Source organism: Podarcis vaucheri (genome assembly GCF_965113315.1).
Source record: "Podarcis vaucheri genome assembly, chromosome: 4".
In the NCBI taxonomy this organism is placed as follows: domain Eukaryota; kingdom Metazoa; phylum Chordata; class Lepidosauria; order Squamata; family Lacertidae; genus Podarcis; species Podarcis vaucheri.
Genome location: NC_138762.1, coordinates 23422977 through 23440145, shown reverse-complemented (window position 1 = coordinate 23440145; position 17169 = coordinate 23422977). Strand labels below are relative to the sequence as shown.

The 17169-nt window shown below is 44.3% G+C and overlaps 1 protein-coding gene across 4 annotated transcripts in view; it reads left to right on the top strand.

Moving 5' to 3' along the window:
• The window catches only part of GUCY1A2 (guanylate cyclase 1 soluble subunit alpha 2), a 550449-nt gene that overhangs the window by 63002 nt on the left and 470278 nt on the right, over positions 1-17169 (top strand). For all 4 annotated transcript variants that reach the window (XR_014218750.1, XR_014218751.1, XM_082219265.1 and 1 more), the window contains exon 5: positions 15884-16369. Coding sequence is in view for 2 of the 4 variants with exons in the window: in XM_082219265.1 (XP_082075391.1) it covers positions 15884-16369 (486 nt within the window). In the remaining 2 variants the exon portion in view is untranslated. The remainder of the gene's footprint in view (positions 1-15883; positions 16370-17169) is intronic.

The following is a 17169-nucleotide window of genomic DNA, read 5'->3' as shown; positions in this document are numbered from 1 at the left end:
CTGGGATCAACCAGCAACCTGAAGCTTGACTCCGCCAGTTGTTCCCTGGTGGCGATAGTTATAATTCTTTTTTTTGTTCATTCGTTTGCTTTTTGCTGCTGACCTGCTTTGAATGTTTGATCTTGGGAAGAGTAATAATTAGCGATTTGACTGGGGTTATCCATAAGAATCTTGCAGTGCTTCAAAGTTACTTGTTGCAGGGGCGAAGGAGGGATCAAACCTTTTAAAAATGTTTCCATGGAGAGCTGCCTTTCATTTTGTTAGGCTGAGAGCCAGATCCCACTGCCTGCTTGCTGCCAAGAGTCTGGTAATTCCCACCCATCCCTTCCAGTGTATTGCAGCAGCCTTTAATATAAGCAGCCTTTAATATATGTTTTTTAAAAGCCTGAGTACATAAAAATCATCATTAAAATATATACGTACTCTACATGCACTCTTCATATGCTGAGACTCTGCATAATACAAATACTGTATAGGCATGACTTTCTCCTACAAGAGCTGGTGGCAGAGCAACTCCCCAGTGGAGCCGCTTATCTTGCCTGAGGGCCAAGAGGAAGGGGGTACCAGTCACTGACATGCAGAGTACCTCTCTCTTAAGTGATGCTGTGACCTTCGATCCCAGCACACCTGCTGATGAGAAAAGACTATGTTCTCTGTGGCAGGAGTGCTAACAGGAGGCCTCAACAAGAGAAGAAGATACTATGTGCAGTGGAGACACTGAAAATGAGCCACAGGAAGTCTCCTTCTCAGAACCTAGCTATGTCCTGTAGTAATGATATGATTAGCAATCAAGACTCATTTAAACACCAGGCCTAGGTGGGGAGCGATTGTCATCAGCACTGAAAGAGAAATTAAGGTTTCCTCCAAAGCCACAATCTTTGCAGAAATGCCCCTTGAGAGCTGGCTTGCTGATCACTGCAGACTGCTGTGTGTGACTAGAGCTTTTCCAATCTGCTCGCCGCACCACAAAAGGAATGCTTTCCAGCAGAATCAATTTGCACATTCAGCTGCCAGTTAGCAGGTCATGCACCTACATATGACTATTTACAGTGGTACCTCAGGTTAAGTACTTAATTCGTTCCGGAGGTCCGTTCTTAACCTGAAACCGTTCTTAACCTGAAGCACCACTTTAGCTAATGGGGCCTCCTGCTGCTGCTGCACCGCCAAAGCACGATTTCTGTTCTCATCCTGAAGCAAAGTTCTTAACCCGAGGTACTATTTCTGGGTCAGCGGAGTCTGTAACCTGAAGTGTATGTAACCTGAAGCGTATGTAACCCGAGGTACCACTGTACATGTTTGTGTCCTATGCTTCCTCCAAGGATCTCAGGGCAACGTAGTGTACATGGTTCTGCTCTCCACCTTCTCACAACAACCGTGCAAGGTGGGTTAGATGGACAGGGTTAGGTCATCCAGTGACCTGGATGGGGATCTGAACTTGGGTCTCCCCGGTCCAGCACTCATCACCACCACACCGCATTGCCATACCTCCAACATCCCACTGATCAGAATTGGGGTGCTTGTTTTTTGCTCCACTGCTCTGGTACAAACAAGTTCATTTGCGCAAGACCCAAAAATGAGTGTCTTTTGGTCTGGTGCTCTGGTGGAAGACAGAAAGCTCATGCTAGACCCAAAACCAGGACATTCTGTGATCCAATCAGAAGCTGCGATGACTTCTGTAGTTCCAGGATGTCCCGCTCAAATTGGGACAGTTGATGGGTATGCATTGCCATAATGTATGAAATGGGCTCATGATTTTGTGGATATAATCCCTGGAGACAAGTCTAACAAGGTGATGAGAGAGGAATTTGGGGCTGGTACAGAGGTGTTCCAATTTTTAGTTGGGTGGGGGAGTGCTGAGCTAGACCTGGGAAAAAGTGGGTGTTGGCCAATGGTTATACTGGTATCTCAGTGGTCTCCTACTTGGCCCTGTCTTTGAAATCCTCTTTTAGGATGGTCACTTTAAGATGCATGCAGTTCAAATGGTTACTGGACAGTCTCTACGCAAGAAAATAAATGCATACAAATTTTACATTGAGAAAGATAACAAAGAAAGCATTTGAATCATCTTGGTCGTTCAATTGCAGGAGCCTTGTTCCCGCCTTCATTCAGAAGGGTGACTTAGCAGTATGAAATGGAATATATTATGCTTTCATGGGTAACATTTATTTGACAAAGGCATGGTTAGAGTCCCTGAGCCAGTGCAAAATGCAAAACAGTTGCTTTGAACTAACTCAGTTGCTGAATCACCTTTCTCTTCCTACACAGTGGACAAGATGCTAGAGAAAGGGCAGGAAAACAGTGGTTGGATCTGATGGGAGTTGTAATCTGCCAACATCTGGAGGGCCACTGGTTCCTCATCCTGTACAAGAGCCCATGGAGGTGGTGGCAAACTTTCATAAGAGCTTCCTTTCATTTATAAGCACAGTACATTTATCAATACGCATTGTCAACAATGGCTGGCTTTGGATTGGCAGGGACAAACTCCTTTAGGATTTAGACCCTGAGATGAAAGAACCATCCACCGTTTTACATTTGCCCAGCATACCTTGAAACCAATTTGTTTACCCTGTTCTCTGAGTAATGTGATGTTACCTGAGCTGAAGACCCTTTATTGAGATGTAATGAGTGCTGAGGTTCCTCAATTCGCGGCACTAATAAAAGCGCTCCTCTGAGCAACACTCAGAGCTTTACATCTCTTTGTGGTATTTAATTCACAAACGGCAAGGCTGCATTGCTCCAGGAAAGATCCTGCGGCTAATTTGCTTGTAAAACTGGAAAAGCACAAATCTCTGTGCATGAATAAGTAAGTTTAAGTGTGCATTTAAAATAATAATAATAATAATTCTGCTAAACCTTTCCTGCATAGATATTGTTGTTGTTGTTTAGTCGTTTAGTCATGTCCGACTCTTTGTGACCCCATGGACCAGAGCACGCCAGGCACTCCTGTCTTCCACTGCCTCCCACAGTTTGGTCAAATTCATGCTGGTAGCTTCAAGAACACTATCCAACCATCTCGTCCTCTGTCGCCCCCTTCTCCTTGTGCCCTCAATCTTTCCCAACATCAGGGTCTTTTCCAGGGAGTCTTCTCTTCTCGTGAGGTGGCCAAAGTATTGGAGCCTCAGCTTCAGGATCTGTCCTTCCAGTGAGCACTCAGGGCTGATTTCCTTAAGAATGGAGAGGTTTGATCTTCTTGCAGTCCATGGGACTCTCAAGAGTCTTCTCCAGCACCATAATTCAAAAGCATCAATTCTTCAGCAATCAGCCTTCTTTGTGGTCCAGCTCTCACTTCCATACATCACTACAGGTCATAGTGGAGAGTTTTGACCAAACGTGATTCACCTGGAGCAGGAACCGGCAAGCCATTCCAGAATCCCTGCCAGTTCTCACTTCCATACATCACTGCTGGGAAAACCATAGCATTAACTATATGGACCTTTGTTGGCAAGGTGATACAGCATTATATCTAGCAAGAGGCAGTACTGCATCACTGTGAAACTTCTTTCTTCTGCTACTCGTTGCCCTGTCTCTAGATTTCACAGCCCCCTCAGCAAGTTACACATCCCATCTGCACTATACACTTATCACTTCTGTCAAATAGCCATGGCTTCCCCGGAAAATTCCTGGGAACCGCAGTTTGTTAAAAGGTGTTGATAGTTGTTAGGAGATCCTTGTTCTCCCAACAGATCTGCAGTTCTCAGAGTTGTACAACAATTCCCCTGTCCAGAGAACTCTGGGAATTGCAGCTCTGAGAAGGGAATAGAGCTTTCTTAACAACTCTCTGCACCCTTAACAAGCTACAGTTCCCAGGGTTCTTTGTGAGAAGCCATGATGGTTTTTAAAGTGGTGTGATACTGCAGTATGAAACACTACACTGATTCTCTGAGGAAGAAAAGTTAACTCTCTTTTCAGTTTGCTAAAAGTTCCTTTTCTGGGTTTTCTGGAGGTGAAATGACACTTTCAGGGACTTTTGAAAAATTCAGGGATACCACCAAAAATGGTTGCTCCGTTTTTGACAAGGAAAGGAAGAAGAATTTTACGCAAAGACTTGCACGAAGACTACTATGTGTCATAAAGAGAAGCTGTTGCAGTCTTCAGGCTTCAGTTTTGGGTGGACTTTTTAAAAAAGATTTCTTATTAAATAATTCATAAGAAGCTGCAAGGGCTTTGATGCCGCCTGGGTCTGATTTAATCACAAGTAAAAATAGAATGGTTTGCCTGAACAAAATCACAAATCTCAGCTTTTGAGACTTGGGCATGAATTATTCCTACTAGTGCATTTCTGGCATTTATTGTAAAATAATCTCTTGCGGGAAGTATGGCGATATTTCTGAAATTGAATCTGGAGGAATAGGTGTGCAGTATTCTGTTTCCTTTGAATTCTGTTTCCCTTGAATACTGATTATTTGTCGTAGGGGAAAGATGCCGTGCTAGAAAAGTCAAGACTACACAGGCATATCAGTACTAAAACCTTGGAGAAAATCTGCTTTTTTACTATATCAGATAATATGTCCACCTGGCATCAAAACATGTGATTTAACAACACAGTTGAAGCATAATGGTCAGTCTGAAGCTTACAAAGTCTTTACTTTGTTTCTTGCCCTTGTCACAAAGAGGTGGTCTTAGGAAAGCCACATTCTGCAATGTTTTGCAGATGAGAATGGGTGACTTAGTTGTGTACTTGTACTCTGTCCTGACATCAGCAAACACTGCTTAAATCAGTGAAAGGGAAACCCATGACCCTCCAGATTTTCTTGGACTCCTGACTCCCATCAGTCCCAGTCAGTATGGGCAATTGTCAATGGTGATGGGAGCTCTAGTTCAACAACATCTGTAGTTGCAGTTCAACAATATCTGGCGGGCCACTGGGTCCCTATCAATGCCCTAAGTTTCTTCCCTGCTAAAAGCTCTTATCTGACTGCTGCATACTATATTAATTCACTCACTATGGTAGAATGTCCTGACCTGATTTCTAAATTGAATGTGGTTGTAAACTTACATTAAGTGTTACCTTACTAACACACACACACACACACACACACACACACACACACACACACTGTTCAATCTCACTATGGTTCTCGTAGCACTTTTTATAGAATACCTACATCTCTGAAAACCTTCTGCAGTATTTACTGCTAGACCTTTTCACATAGCAAGGGATTTCAGTAATTCAGAAATGGGTGTCAAGGCAATTGGAAGTTGTTGTTTTTTTCCTTTTTACTGCAGGTAGATTTCATATCTATAATGAAGTGAAATATAAAATACAAAAAAAAAAATAAAAAATTCCCCTGCTGTGCTTTCAGTATTTCTGATTTATTTATTTGACTTATTTATTTACTGCTTTTGTATCCCAGCTTTTTCTCAAAGGAGCTCAAGGTGGCATACGTGGTTCTTTACCTCATTTAATCCCCACAACATCCCTCTTGGGTAGGCTAGGTTGAGAGGCAGTGACTGACTACAAGGTCACCTAGTGAGCTTCATGACCCTAGTCTGATTATTATTATTATTATTATTATTATTATTATTATTATTATTATTTATACCCCACCCATCTGGCCAGGTGTCCCCAGCCACTCTGGGCGGCTTCCAACAAGGTATTAAAATACAGTAGTCTGTTAAACATTAAAAGCTTCCTTAAAGAGGGCTGCCTTCAGATGTCTTCTAAAAGTTTGGTAGTTGTTCTTCTCTCTGACATCTGGTGGGCAGGCGTTCCACAGGGCGGGTGCCACTACTGAGAAGGCCCTCTGCCTGGTTCCCTGTAACTTGGCTTCTCGCAGTGAGAGAACCGCCAGAAGGCCCTCGGCACTGGACCTCAGTGTCCGGGTAGAACGATGGGGGTGGAGACGCTCCTTCAGATATAACACTAACCACCGTACAGGACAATTTACAAAATCCTCCTTATCTGAAGGAATCGTGACACAATTTCTAGAATTTTCAATCAATCGTAAAAGGGTTTTCCCAACCTAAGATGAATGGTGTGCCAGTTTGTATTGCAGGCTTGGCTGCAAGAATATATGAGAACTTTCTGTGGTCTCTTGCAGGAAGAAGCAATATCTGCCATAAGGATCTCTTTGCAAAGGGAGCTCAGGAAGATAGTTATTAGGAACATGATCTTGCCTCAGGGCCTGATATTGGCCCAGGAGAGTAGGACAGCAGGAGCTACCAGGAACACAGGTGGCGTGTGGGTTAAAGAAACACATGGAGCATAAGTCACTGTTGATTCTTCTTTTTTAAAAAAAACACCCTGCAAAATCCCAAAAGCAAAATTTATTGGATTATATCAATGATGATGGGAAAGTTAACTGTATTTAAAGCAGCCATACTGATGTCATAAGAGAGCCATCTGAGTGAAGCTGTTATCTCAGAGCTGCTTCACAAGCGACAATTTGCTCTACGACAGGAGTTGGGAAGATCTGTGGTCCTCTCATCATTGTTGGACTCCCATCTCTCATCTTCCTCGGCCAGGATGGCTAGTGGGCAAGGATTATGGGAGTTGTAATCTGGAGGGCCACACCTTCCAGACAACAGTAACAAAGGACTAGTCTAAAACAACAGCACAGCACACGCAGCTAGCACTAGGTCTCTTCTTTCCAAATTGTGCAGTGCTGTATCTGGTCTCCACACAATAGATAGCTGTCTTTCATACCCTGGACCCACTTTAATCCCAAATATGCATTTGGGGACCCACTTCTTAACCTTTTACCATATATTTTGGGGTAGCGCTCCTGTTACGACCCACCTTGGATCAGTCCTCACCAACTGAGGACCAGGGCAGTAGACAACCGGCTTCTCAGGGACTTTTCCTGGTTTCTCCTTCTTGTAAAGAGTTTCTGCTTTTCCTACTGCTCTAGAGTGGGGAGAATTTTTTTACTGCCTCCACGGCCAGTGCTGTTTTTCTAGAAAAAGAGGTGCCAGAACTCACCATGAACACCTCCCTTGTTCTCTTATAATGGCAATGGCGCCCGCCTGAGAGGTGCCAGAACTGAGTGCTGGTGAGTTCTGGCTGGAGAAAAGCCGTCTCCACCCCAGGGGTGGGGGGAGGCACATACATGCACAGCAGCACTGGCACACACAGTACTTTCTTCTCCCCACCCCTCAAAAGGAAAAGTTCCTCTCCTGTTAACTGGAAGACCTGCTGGTTGAAGCTGTTGCAGACACACTCATCCACCCACCCCAGTTCCCTGTAAAACCTTTTGTTGCCATAGCTGCTGTTGCTGTGGAAGAAGGGGGAGGTTGTTTCTCTCCCCCCCAAAAAAAGCTGCTTGTGTGCCCCAATGTTAGAGTAAGGCAGCACACAGTGCTTCATACAAAGGAAAAGAACAGAAGAGGTAAACCAGGCAAGTTTGGAAGAGCAGTTATGTATCTGGCCTTAAGTGGCTCATTGAAGTGGTAATGTAGTGGCGCTGTGGGCTAAACCACTGAGCCTCTTGGGCTTGCGGTTTGGCGGTTTGGATCCCCGCGACGGGGTGAGCTTCCGTTGCTCTGTCCCAGCTCCTGCAGTTTGAAAGCATACCAGTGCAAGTAGATAAATAGGTACCATTGCAGTAGGAAGGTAAACAATGTTTCTGTGCACTCTGGCACTCGTTATGGTCCTCCATGCACCAGTAGCAGCTTAGTCATGCTGGCTATATGACCCAGAAAGATGTCTGTGGACAAACGCCGGCTCCCTTGGCCTGAAAGCAAGATGAGCGCCGCAACCCCATAGTTGCCTTTGACTGGACTTAACCGTCCAGGGGTCCTTTACCTTTTTTTTAAAAAAAAAGATGGGAGGGTTGAACAGCTAATCATCTACCACAGCACAGTTCCAGAATTGTTGAGACAACAGTGTTGTTGATCTATGCTTTGAGTGGAAAGCTCCAAAATTTGCTACAAGCAACCACTATGAAAAGCTGGACTCGTAGCTGAAGCGGGAGGCAGGTGGGACAGGAATGCAACAGATTGGGAGATACTGGGTTCTCAGGGGTAAACGAGAGAGCAAGTGGTGTTACCGCCCTAGGAAAATGTGAAAGCAACCACAGTGAATGTCCCAGCGAAATGGATACATTGCCTCCCTCAGCAAAGCGTTTGCTACTTCCAGGAGTTGCCCCATCAGCCCAGTCCTCCTAGCTTTCTAGACAAGGATCAATAAGACATGGGGTTGACCAAACTCCCTCAAGCATCTTGTCCATGTCCTCGAGTCACAGTCATGGGAACTGATCCCAAACAACTCCAGGAGCTACAGTTCCCAGAATTCTTTGCGAGAAACCATCGCTGTTAAAGTGGTATAAGTGCTTTAAATGAATGGTGCAGATGCAACCATACTGAGATTAGGGCATCGACAAAGAGTCAGGCATCCATCAGATTTTTATAATAAAATATTATTGTGTATATAAAAAGTTAATCTTTTTTAAAAATCCCATAAATCCAAGTTTCCAAATGGAAAACTATCACAGCAAGGAAGGGGTCAGGTTAGATTTCCCCCCTCCCTCCTATTGTGCTATTTTTGTTGTTGAGAGGGATTGTTATTTTATTTATTTTCTTTTATTTTCTTTTATTTCAGCATCCCTCTTCTAGCTGAAGTGATACGCCACCTCTTCATTCTCCCCCAAGTGTATATGATCCAGGCAGGCAGTTCTTTTTTCCTTATTACATGAAGAGTTGGGAAATAGCTCCTGTATTTGGACTAATGTCTTATTCAGCCTTGAGGTTCTCATGAATGTGCTCAAGCTGCTGCATTCTTTATTAGATGCCGTATTCCGTGCTCTGAAACACGATAAGGGGCCTGCATCTTTTCAGAACCCCTGCTTGAAAATCCATTTTCAGAAAGCCAAGCAGGGGTCTGTTTTGTGGGTGCTGCATCACCGGGAAGGCAACCTTTGTCGGCTAATTGGCTCTGCGGTACTTTAATGGGTGTGTTCTTTTATCTTCCGCGTTTATCTTCTTTTCACAGCAAATTGGCTGACGTTTATCAATCCCGTATGTCTCCTCCCTCTCCCTTAATAACAGCTGTTTGCCTTCCTGACGCTGTTCTCTTGCATCGCAGATAAATCAAAAAGGCTAAATTTGCTGTCTTGGGGGTTGGAAGGCTGTTGCACATTGCATAACACCCTGGAGACTTCTATAAATAACTTGAAATTTGTAACGGTAGCTTTTCTGCGGCGAGGAATAATGTCTCTTGACAATTCACTCGGCTGGAAGCTCAAATGGGGGAAGATCAGACAAAAGGTGACACCTTTTTATGGTGGGGTGGGGGAGAGACCACCAAGAATCTTTATGCCCCCCTATTAAGCTCACTGCACAAGGTCCTAATCATAGGATCAAAACTGCTGCTTAACTCTGTTGCCATGTTTATTGCAATGTTCAGGTATGTTACTGGGTTTTAACACATAAACAGTCTTCTAGGGCCAAGATAGCATAGTGCCTTCCAGGTAGCAGTGGGGAGAAATGTGATTTAGTTTGTATTTAAAGGGGTGCCTCCCTAGTTTGCAAGGGAATGGCAACATAGCCGTCCTTCCTAATTTGCTCTTCTCCATATTTTACAATGTAGTACTCCAGGCAAGGGATGCTTACAAAAATAAATATGCTACGATTGATTGTACACAAAAACGTATAGATTGGTGAAAATAAAATGCATTGTTTTAAGGGAAATTGAAAAAAAAAAGTGCATATAGGGCAAAATTACACATGAACTGAGGCAAGGAAGGAAGGGCGACCCCTATACTATCCATATAACCAGTTATCAATAATCAATATATTCAATATATATTCATATATGCTTACACAAATCAAGGATTACAGTATTTTATAATCCATTTTGAATCAAAGGGAAGCTGTGCTTTAGCTAACCGCAAACTGCTTGGAACAGCAAAGTTAGGAACCGACCTTTCCCCTACAAACATCAGTGTACCCCGGTCAAAGGGAAGACATGAATCAGAGATTCTGGTACAAATTCCCCTCAGATACAGGCTAAATTAATCTACAGAACAGGAAGAGCAAAACCACAAAAACTCCAAAACTCCCTGTCCTGTCATAACTGGGGGAAAGGTTAGACTGAGCGTCACTGGGAGCATCGGAAAGCAGAACTAGAACCCTGTGCTTGACCAGTGCTTGACCAGGAGCTAGAAGTGTGACAACAGCTTGCTGATTGGCTGATAATATTGTGAGTCCCTCATGGTTGTCTCATGATCTATGATTTGCTGTGATTTGCTCAGGTATAAAGACCTCTGGATTTCTGTCAATCGGGGTCCCAGTTCCTTTTGGAAGCTATTCCAAACTGGGTCCTTATTGCCTGGCAATAAACTTCACCTTCTTATTCTCCATTGCTGAGTCTGTTTGATCCTTATTTTTGCACATAGCCAAAACCACTACATCACGTGCTACAGAACGTGTATATTAGGAGAAAAATCACACTAAAAAGCTGGGGAGTTTTCATGAGGATTCAAGAAAATACTTGCAAACTGACATGGAAATGCGGAGAACTGGACTTTAGACTAGAAAAATTAGAAACTGAGAGAAACCAAAATTATAATTTATTGCATTTATATCCCACATTTTTTCTCCAAGGACCTCAAGGTGGTCACATGGTTCTGTGTGTCTTCATTTAATCCTCACAACAACTTTGTGAGCTAGGTTAGGCTGAGATGCAGTGACTGGCCCAAGGTCACCCAGCGAGTGATGAGTGGTGATTTGAACTCTGGCTTCCCAGGTCCAAGTCCATTACTCTAACAGTTCTGCCACACAAGCAGATTTGTTCATCCCTACCTACAGATATTGTTAAACTGTCATCAGCCAAAGCCAGGATGGCCAGTGGTCAGGAATGATGGGAACTGTGGTCCAACAACTTCTGGAGGTCTATAGGTTCCCTAGGTTCCCAATATCTGCTGTAGGGTTTCATGGGAGTCCCTATTCAGCTCTATCATGCTTGGTGTAGTGTCGGGCTTTTAAGGGATTATCATATTTAATATATAGGGCTGTAATATCCTTGGAGGTAGAAGTGAAAGTCTCCTGTCATGAACTCCTATCATGAATCCTACTCCTGGTCCCCCGAGTTTGGACTACATTTAGACCCAAGGCTCTAGGATTGTCAAAGCTATCTCCTATGAATTCCTCCTTCATGCTGTATCTGAGTCCAAGCTGATGATGATTGATTGGTTAGCCACCTTTTACCCTAAGATGCTAGGGCAGGGTACAACAATTTAAAATACATTAAGAACAAATTTAAAAGCAAAGAGCAATTTTCCATACAAATGACCCAATGTGTCAAGCTAGAGGTGCCCATTTCGGATGCTTACAGATATAATGTGTGCAAAGGGCACGATGAAAATACCCTGTAGTGCTATCTTAGCAACTGTTATTAGTAATAAGTTTAGATGGAGCTTAACATACACCGAAGGTCAGCTATTGCTTACTCTCAAATTAGGGGTGAGGTTATTACGTGGTTGCAAGGATGATGACTGCAAATGTTTGAAAACCAGGACCTGATGCTAGAGAAGGCTGGAAGATAAAACACGTTGGCATCAAATGAAAGGCTTGTTCTCACAAGGCACATAAAATCACTTTAAGCTGGGGCGGACCTTTTTCAGCCTGAGGACCATGTTTCCATCAGAGCAACCTTCTGGTGGCCACATTTGGGTTGGACAACCTTCCGGGTGCAGCCAAAGTAGATGGAGCAATGAATTTTACTTTTTCACAAGTTGGCTAGTTCCAATACATCCAGAGCTCTGTAACCTCCAGCAAGGAGAGCAAGAGGTATTATCAGAGTTCAAGTGCACATTACAGCTGGGCTGTGAAGTGGGAATGGTGAGGTCTGAGGCCTAGAGAAAAGTTGTGTGGCTAAGGAGGAGGGAGAGGGAGAGAGTCCCAAGGCCCCAAAAGAATTTTCAGGGCTATATTGAGTGCATGGGGGTTGCAGTTATCCATCCCTGCCTTAAATGGTTGCTCCACCATCACTTAAGAGATTCAAGCAGTTGCTCTTTATTGGGAGAGACGAACTCATTTCCTCCTTGACCTTACATTGGTCTCAGAGTAGGAGGAGAGGTAATTCACTGGGTCCATATCTACCCAGCAGTTTAGGAGTCGACGTAAGACATTTAAATCATAATAATTCCAGAATGTTGTGACAAAGCAGTCCTACACATGTTTATAGTGAACTGCCTAACAAGGTATTTTCTAAATATGAAGGTTCCTCCCCAATATAATTGAACAAGTTAACTTCGTGAACGTCTCAAGAATTTAAATGATTGTATCCCCCCATCACACTTTGAAATTTGTCTCTTTCTATTTGATTCCCTTTTCCCTGAATTATTTTTTGTGAGCCTCTCAGTCCTTTGGGATTTGATTTCACGCTGGGAACAATTTTGCAGTGTTATAGTCAAGAACCAGAAAAAAACCCTGTGAGGACAAACTCTTGTGGAGCAAATGTTCACAGTTACCAGAGTTAATAAGATCTCTTGTTCCAGGTTGACAGAAGATGTTGCAAGTGCAACTTTTATGACACAACTAAATTTATTATTAAAAATATGTTTGTGTACGAGGAACACTACCTTTTTTTTACAGCTTGTTTCTCTTACGCTGTTCCATAGCTTGCACACTGAAGCTGTAATAATAATAATAAGCAGAAGAGTGGCAGCTAAAAAATAAATACATAAATCATGTTAATACTGTATTAAGTAAAATAATACTGATAATTGTTGTTGTTGTTTAGTCGTTTAGTCGTGTCTGACTCTTCGTGACCCCATGGACCAGAGCATGCAAGGCACTCCTGTCTTCCACTGCCTCCCGCAATTTGGTCAAACTCATGCTGGTAGCTTCGAGAACACTGTCCAACCATCCTGTCCTCTGTCATCCCCTTCTCCTTGTGCCCTCCATTTTTCCCAGCATCAGGATCTTTTCCAGGGAGTCTTTTCTTCTCATTAGGTGGCCAAAGTATTGAAGTCTTAGCTTCAGGATCTGTCCTTCCAGTGAGCACTCAGGGCTGATTTCCTTCAGAATGGATAGGTTTGATCTTCTTGCAGTCCATGGGGCTCTATACTTGTCAGGGCCTCAGGAACAGAGGCACAGGGGAGAGAGGAAATGGAGAGCGAAGGGGAGGAATCGGAGGGCAGCGTAGGGGGGTATAGCAGTGACCCGAGAGATTCCATGAGCCTCTCCAGCGAATCAGAAGATTCCCAGAAGGAGGCGCCGATGGTCAGGGCAAGGGGGGCCAGCGGGGACTCCCAAAGCAGCAGCTGGAAATCAGGACCAGCTTCCCCACCAGAGCGTAGTGGGGGGGGGGGAAGAGTCCCAGGTGTCAGGGCCAGCGTCTCCTCCAGCACGGAGAGAAGATGAGTCGAGACTGACCACGCCTCTATCGGAGAGTGGGGGAACGGAGGGGAGGTCAAGTCCAGCTAGCCTCCCCGAAGGGGGAAGCAGTGACAGGAGCAGTGTAATGGTCAGGAGGAAGGTAGCCGGCTGGGCGCGCGCGCCAAGTTCAAATGTACAGGCGCGCGGGACGGCAGAAAGCTCGGATTGGGAACCAGGTCCTAAAGCCCGCCGGAGGGAGGGGGAAGAATCAGGGGATTCAGCGTCAGAAGAGTCTAGGAAGGGCGAGACCCCAGCTGGCAGGCGGACCCAGAGGAGGAAAGAGCAGAGGAAGAGGTGGAGCAAGGCTAGAGTCTTAAACTGGTGTCTGGGGGGAGGAGACTCAGACGGAGCTTCGGCGGTCTAGAGTCTCAGATGTAGAGTTGCACGCTGCAGCTGTAAAAACGAAAATGAACTTCAATAAAGACTTTTGTATATAACAACGAAGTGGCGTTGGTCCTTTGTGAGCTGGGACCTTGGGCAGCTCTGACAATACTAATTAGTATTAGTATAATACTGATAATACTAATACTAATTAGTATAATACTAATACCCTTTGGCACATGAACAGGGCTGGCCAGGTTTCTCCTCCAACATCCTATTAGTGAGTGTCTGCCATGGACTTTGCAGCGGCATGCCGATAACTGAATCCTAGATGTACGTTATCAAAACCAAATGAATGTAAAAATCTTTTAAAGGAGCAGCAGTTTTTCTGCATGAAGCAACAAAACACGAGTAAGCATGGGAGAGACATCAAAACCCAGATTGCAAACTGCTGAGCAAGATTCTTCTGTTCTGCAGAGTTTAAACGTTCTCCTGATGTGCCCTTTTCAACTTATTTACAGATCATGTACGATATGGTTTTTAAAATAAAAATGAGGTGAGCATTTTAGTATCTTGGTGTACCAACAGCTGCTACATCCAGGACCACCTACATGCAGTTATGCTGGATATGCTCTTTACTCCCAGCAGATGGGATTAGGAGGACAGTGTGTGAATCAGCCCTCCATCTGGGGATCCCACTTTCAGTCAGCAGGCAATTGTGCTTTCGGGGTGACCCTGTGGCCTAGCACGTCTCTCTCTAACTACATCTTTACATTAAAAAAAAAACTTACAAAAACTTATTAATTCCCTTGCAACTTTTGATAGAATCCCTACTTAATCTGCAATTTTCATTGTGTATTTTCTTTCTCTGTGTTTTCTTTGTTTATTTTTTTTTTGGGGGGGGGTTGTCTTCTGGTGTAATATATCAGCATTCTTGAGCATTGTCAGTAGTCCTGAGAATTAGCTACCAGGAAGATCTATATACAGTTGTACCTTGGGTCCTGAATGCCTTGCGAGTCGAACGTTTTTGCCCCTGAACGCCGCAAACCAGGAAGTGAGTGTTCCGGTTTGCGAACACTCTTTGGAACCTGAATGTCCCACATGGCTTCCATGGCTTCAGATTGGCTGCAAGCCGTACCTTGGTTTCTGAACGTTTTGGAAGTCAAACACACTTCCGGAATGGATTCCGTTCGAAAACCAAGGTACGACTGTACAGACTTTAGATATACAGAGAATGTATAATGGGCAAATTAGTTGAACCTGTAAGCTGATGTTTATATGTATTACCTGGTGTTAATGTTATAAGATGAACCTTGGAAATAGAGCCCTCCCAAGCAGCGGCTGGTTGGGTGGTGGACTCTTCTTCTCTGGAGGTATTTAAGTAGATACTTGGATGTTCATCTGTCAGGGATTCTGCAATTCCATCCTGCACTGAGCAGGGATTTGATGACCTCCCAAGGTACTTTGTAACTGTAGTTCTGTGCATCTTAGGAAGCACCTTAAAATTCTCCTTTGGACCTTTGACAGGTTTGAAAGCTTGCTTTGAGATTTCTAGCCATGCATAATTGCTAATATGTGTATATATATATATATGTGTGTGTGTGTGTGTGTGTGTATGTGTGTGTGTGTGTGTGTGTATATATATATATATATATATATATATATATATATATATATATCTTTATTATGGTCCAGAGACCCAACAAATCGTTACAAAGCAATGCACAATTCAGACAGCCTACCTCCAGGTTAAACAAGCATTTTGTTCAGACTTAAAGATAGGGATCATTGGTTCTTGCAACCACCAATAAAAACTGCTAATATTCTAGCGTTTGTCTGGTCTTCCAATAGGAACCTGACATAGTGAGCCTCTGATTTTCCCAGGAAAGGTACCAGCAAGGGTAATATCAGTTCAGCCCTGGCTTGCTCATATTTCGCACAGTGCAGCAAAATATGTTTTATAGAATCGATGTCTTGAGCACATGAGCAAAGTCTGTCCTGGTAGGGAACTCCTCTCAACCTGCCATCCAACACTGCAGAAGGAAAGACGTTTAGTCTGGCTTTGGTGAATAATTTGGTACTGTCAGGTTTTTAATGTAAGTTGTTAACTTCAAGACATGCCCATATTGTACTCCTACTGCCAGCGGACTACAGACTGTGTATGATCGAGATCGCAAGTCACTGTGTGTATTATTCCAGAATCTTTGATATATATATATTACTACATTTGTGTACTTTGCAGGTGATGGAAATCAAAGGACAAATGATTCATGTCCCGGAATCAAACTCCATTTTGTTTTTGGGCTCTCCTTGTGTGGACAAGCTGGATGAGCTCATGGGTCGAGGCCTCCACCTTTCAGACATACCAATTCACGATGCCACCCGCGACGTCATCCTCGTTGGGGAGCAGGCCAAAGCCCAGGACGGCTTGAAGAAACGGATGGACAAGCTGAAGGCAACGCTGGAACAAACCCATCAAGCCCTGGAAGAAGAGAAGAAGAAAACGGTCGATCTCCTTATTTCCATCTTCCCGGAGGAAGTGGCTCAGCAGCTGTGGCAAGGGCAGCAAGTTCAGGCCAGGAAGTTTGACGATGTCACCATGCTCTTTTCTGACATAGTTGGCTTCACGGCGGTCTGCGCCCAGTGCACTCCCATGCAGGTGATCAGCATGCTCAACGAGCTCTACACGCGATTTGACCATCAGTGTGGATTCCTGGATATCTATAAGGTAACACCCTTCAGCTCCCTCTGGCCCTATTAAACTCCTCTAGACAATAGCCTAGTAAGGATATTGCTTTCTCAGTAAAATAAAGGTTGGTCTAGATGACTGTTGGTTATATGGTGATCACTGGGCAGTTGACTTGGGGTGTACGGGACAATTTTGGGATGGTATGAACTGGTGGAATAAGCAATCGTATTTCTACTGATGGAATTGTTACTCACTCTCGCTGCAGATTGAGATTGGAATGAGGGGTCAGAGATTGTGGCAACTTTGAATTTAATAGGCTAAATGCTGGGAAGATTTGTGGAGCTATATGGCACTTACTTATGAAACCATCAGTTGTGAAGGCATGGAAGAAGGAAATGTTGAGAGAGGCTGTGTTTGGGGTTCTGGTTATATACCGTATTTTTTGCTCTATAGGACACACTTTTCCCCCTCCAAAAATTAAGGGGAAATGTGTGTGCATCCTATGGAGCGAATGCAGGCTCCTTGGCTTCAGCAATAGCAACGCAAAGCCTCCAAAGCGCAGAGGGAGCACTCCCTCCATGCTCCGGAGGCTTTGCGTTGCTTTCGCTGAAGCCTGGAGAGCGAGAAGGGTCGGTGCGCACCTACCCCTCTCACTCTCCAGGCTTCAGGGATAGCCGCTTGAAGCCTTTGGAGCACAGTGGGAACTCGCACTGAGCTCCAAAGGCTTTGGGTTCCTTTTGCTGAAGCCGGGAGAGCAAGACTCTCCTGGCTTCAGCAGAGAGGGAGAGCTGCGCAGCGCCCCTTCAGTGAAGCGGGAGGAGAAATGGAAGGGACTCCGT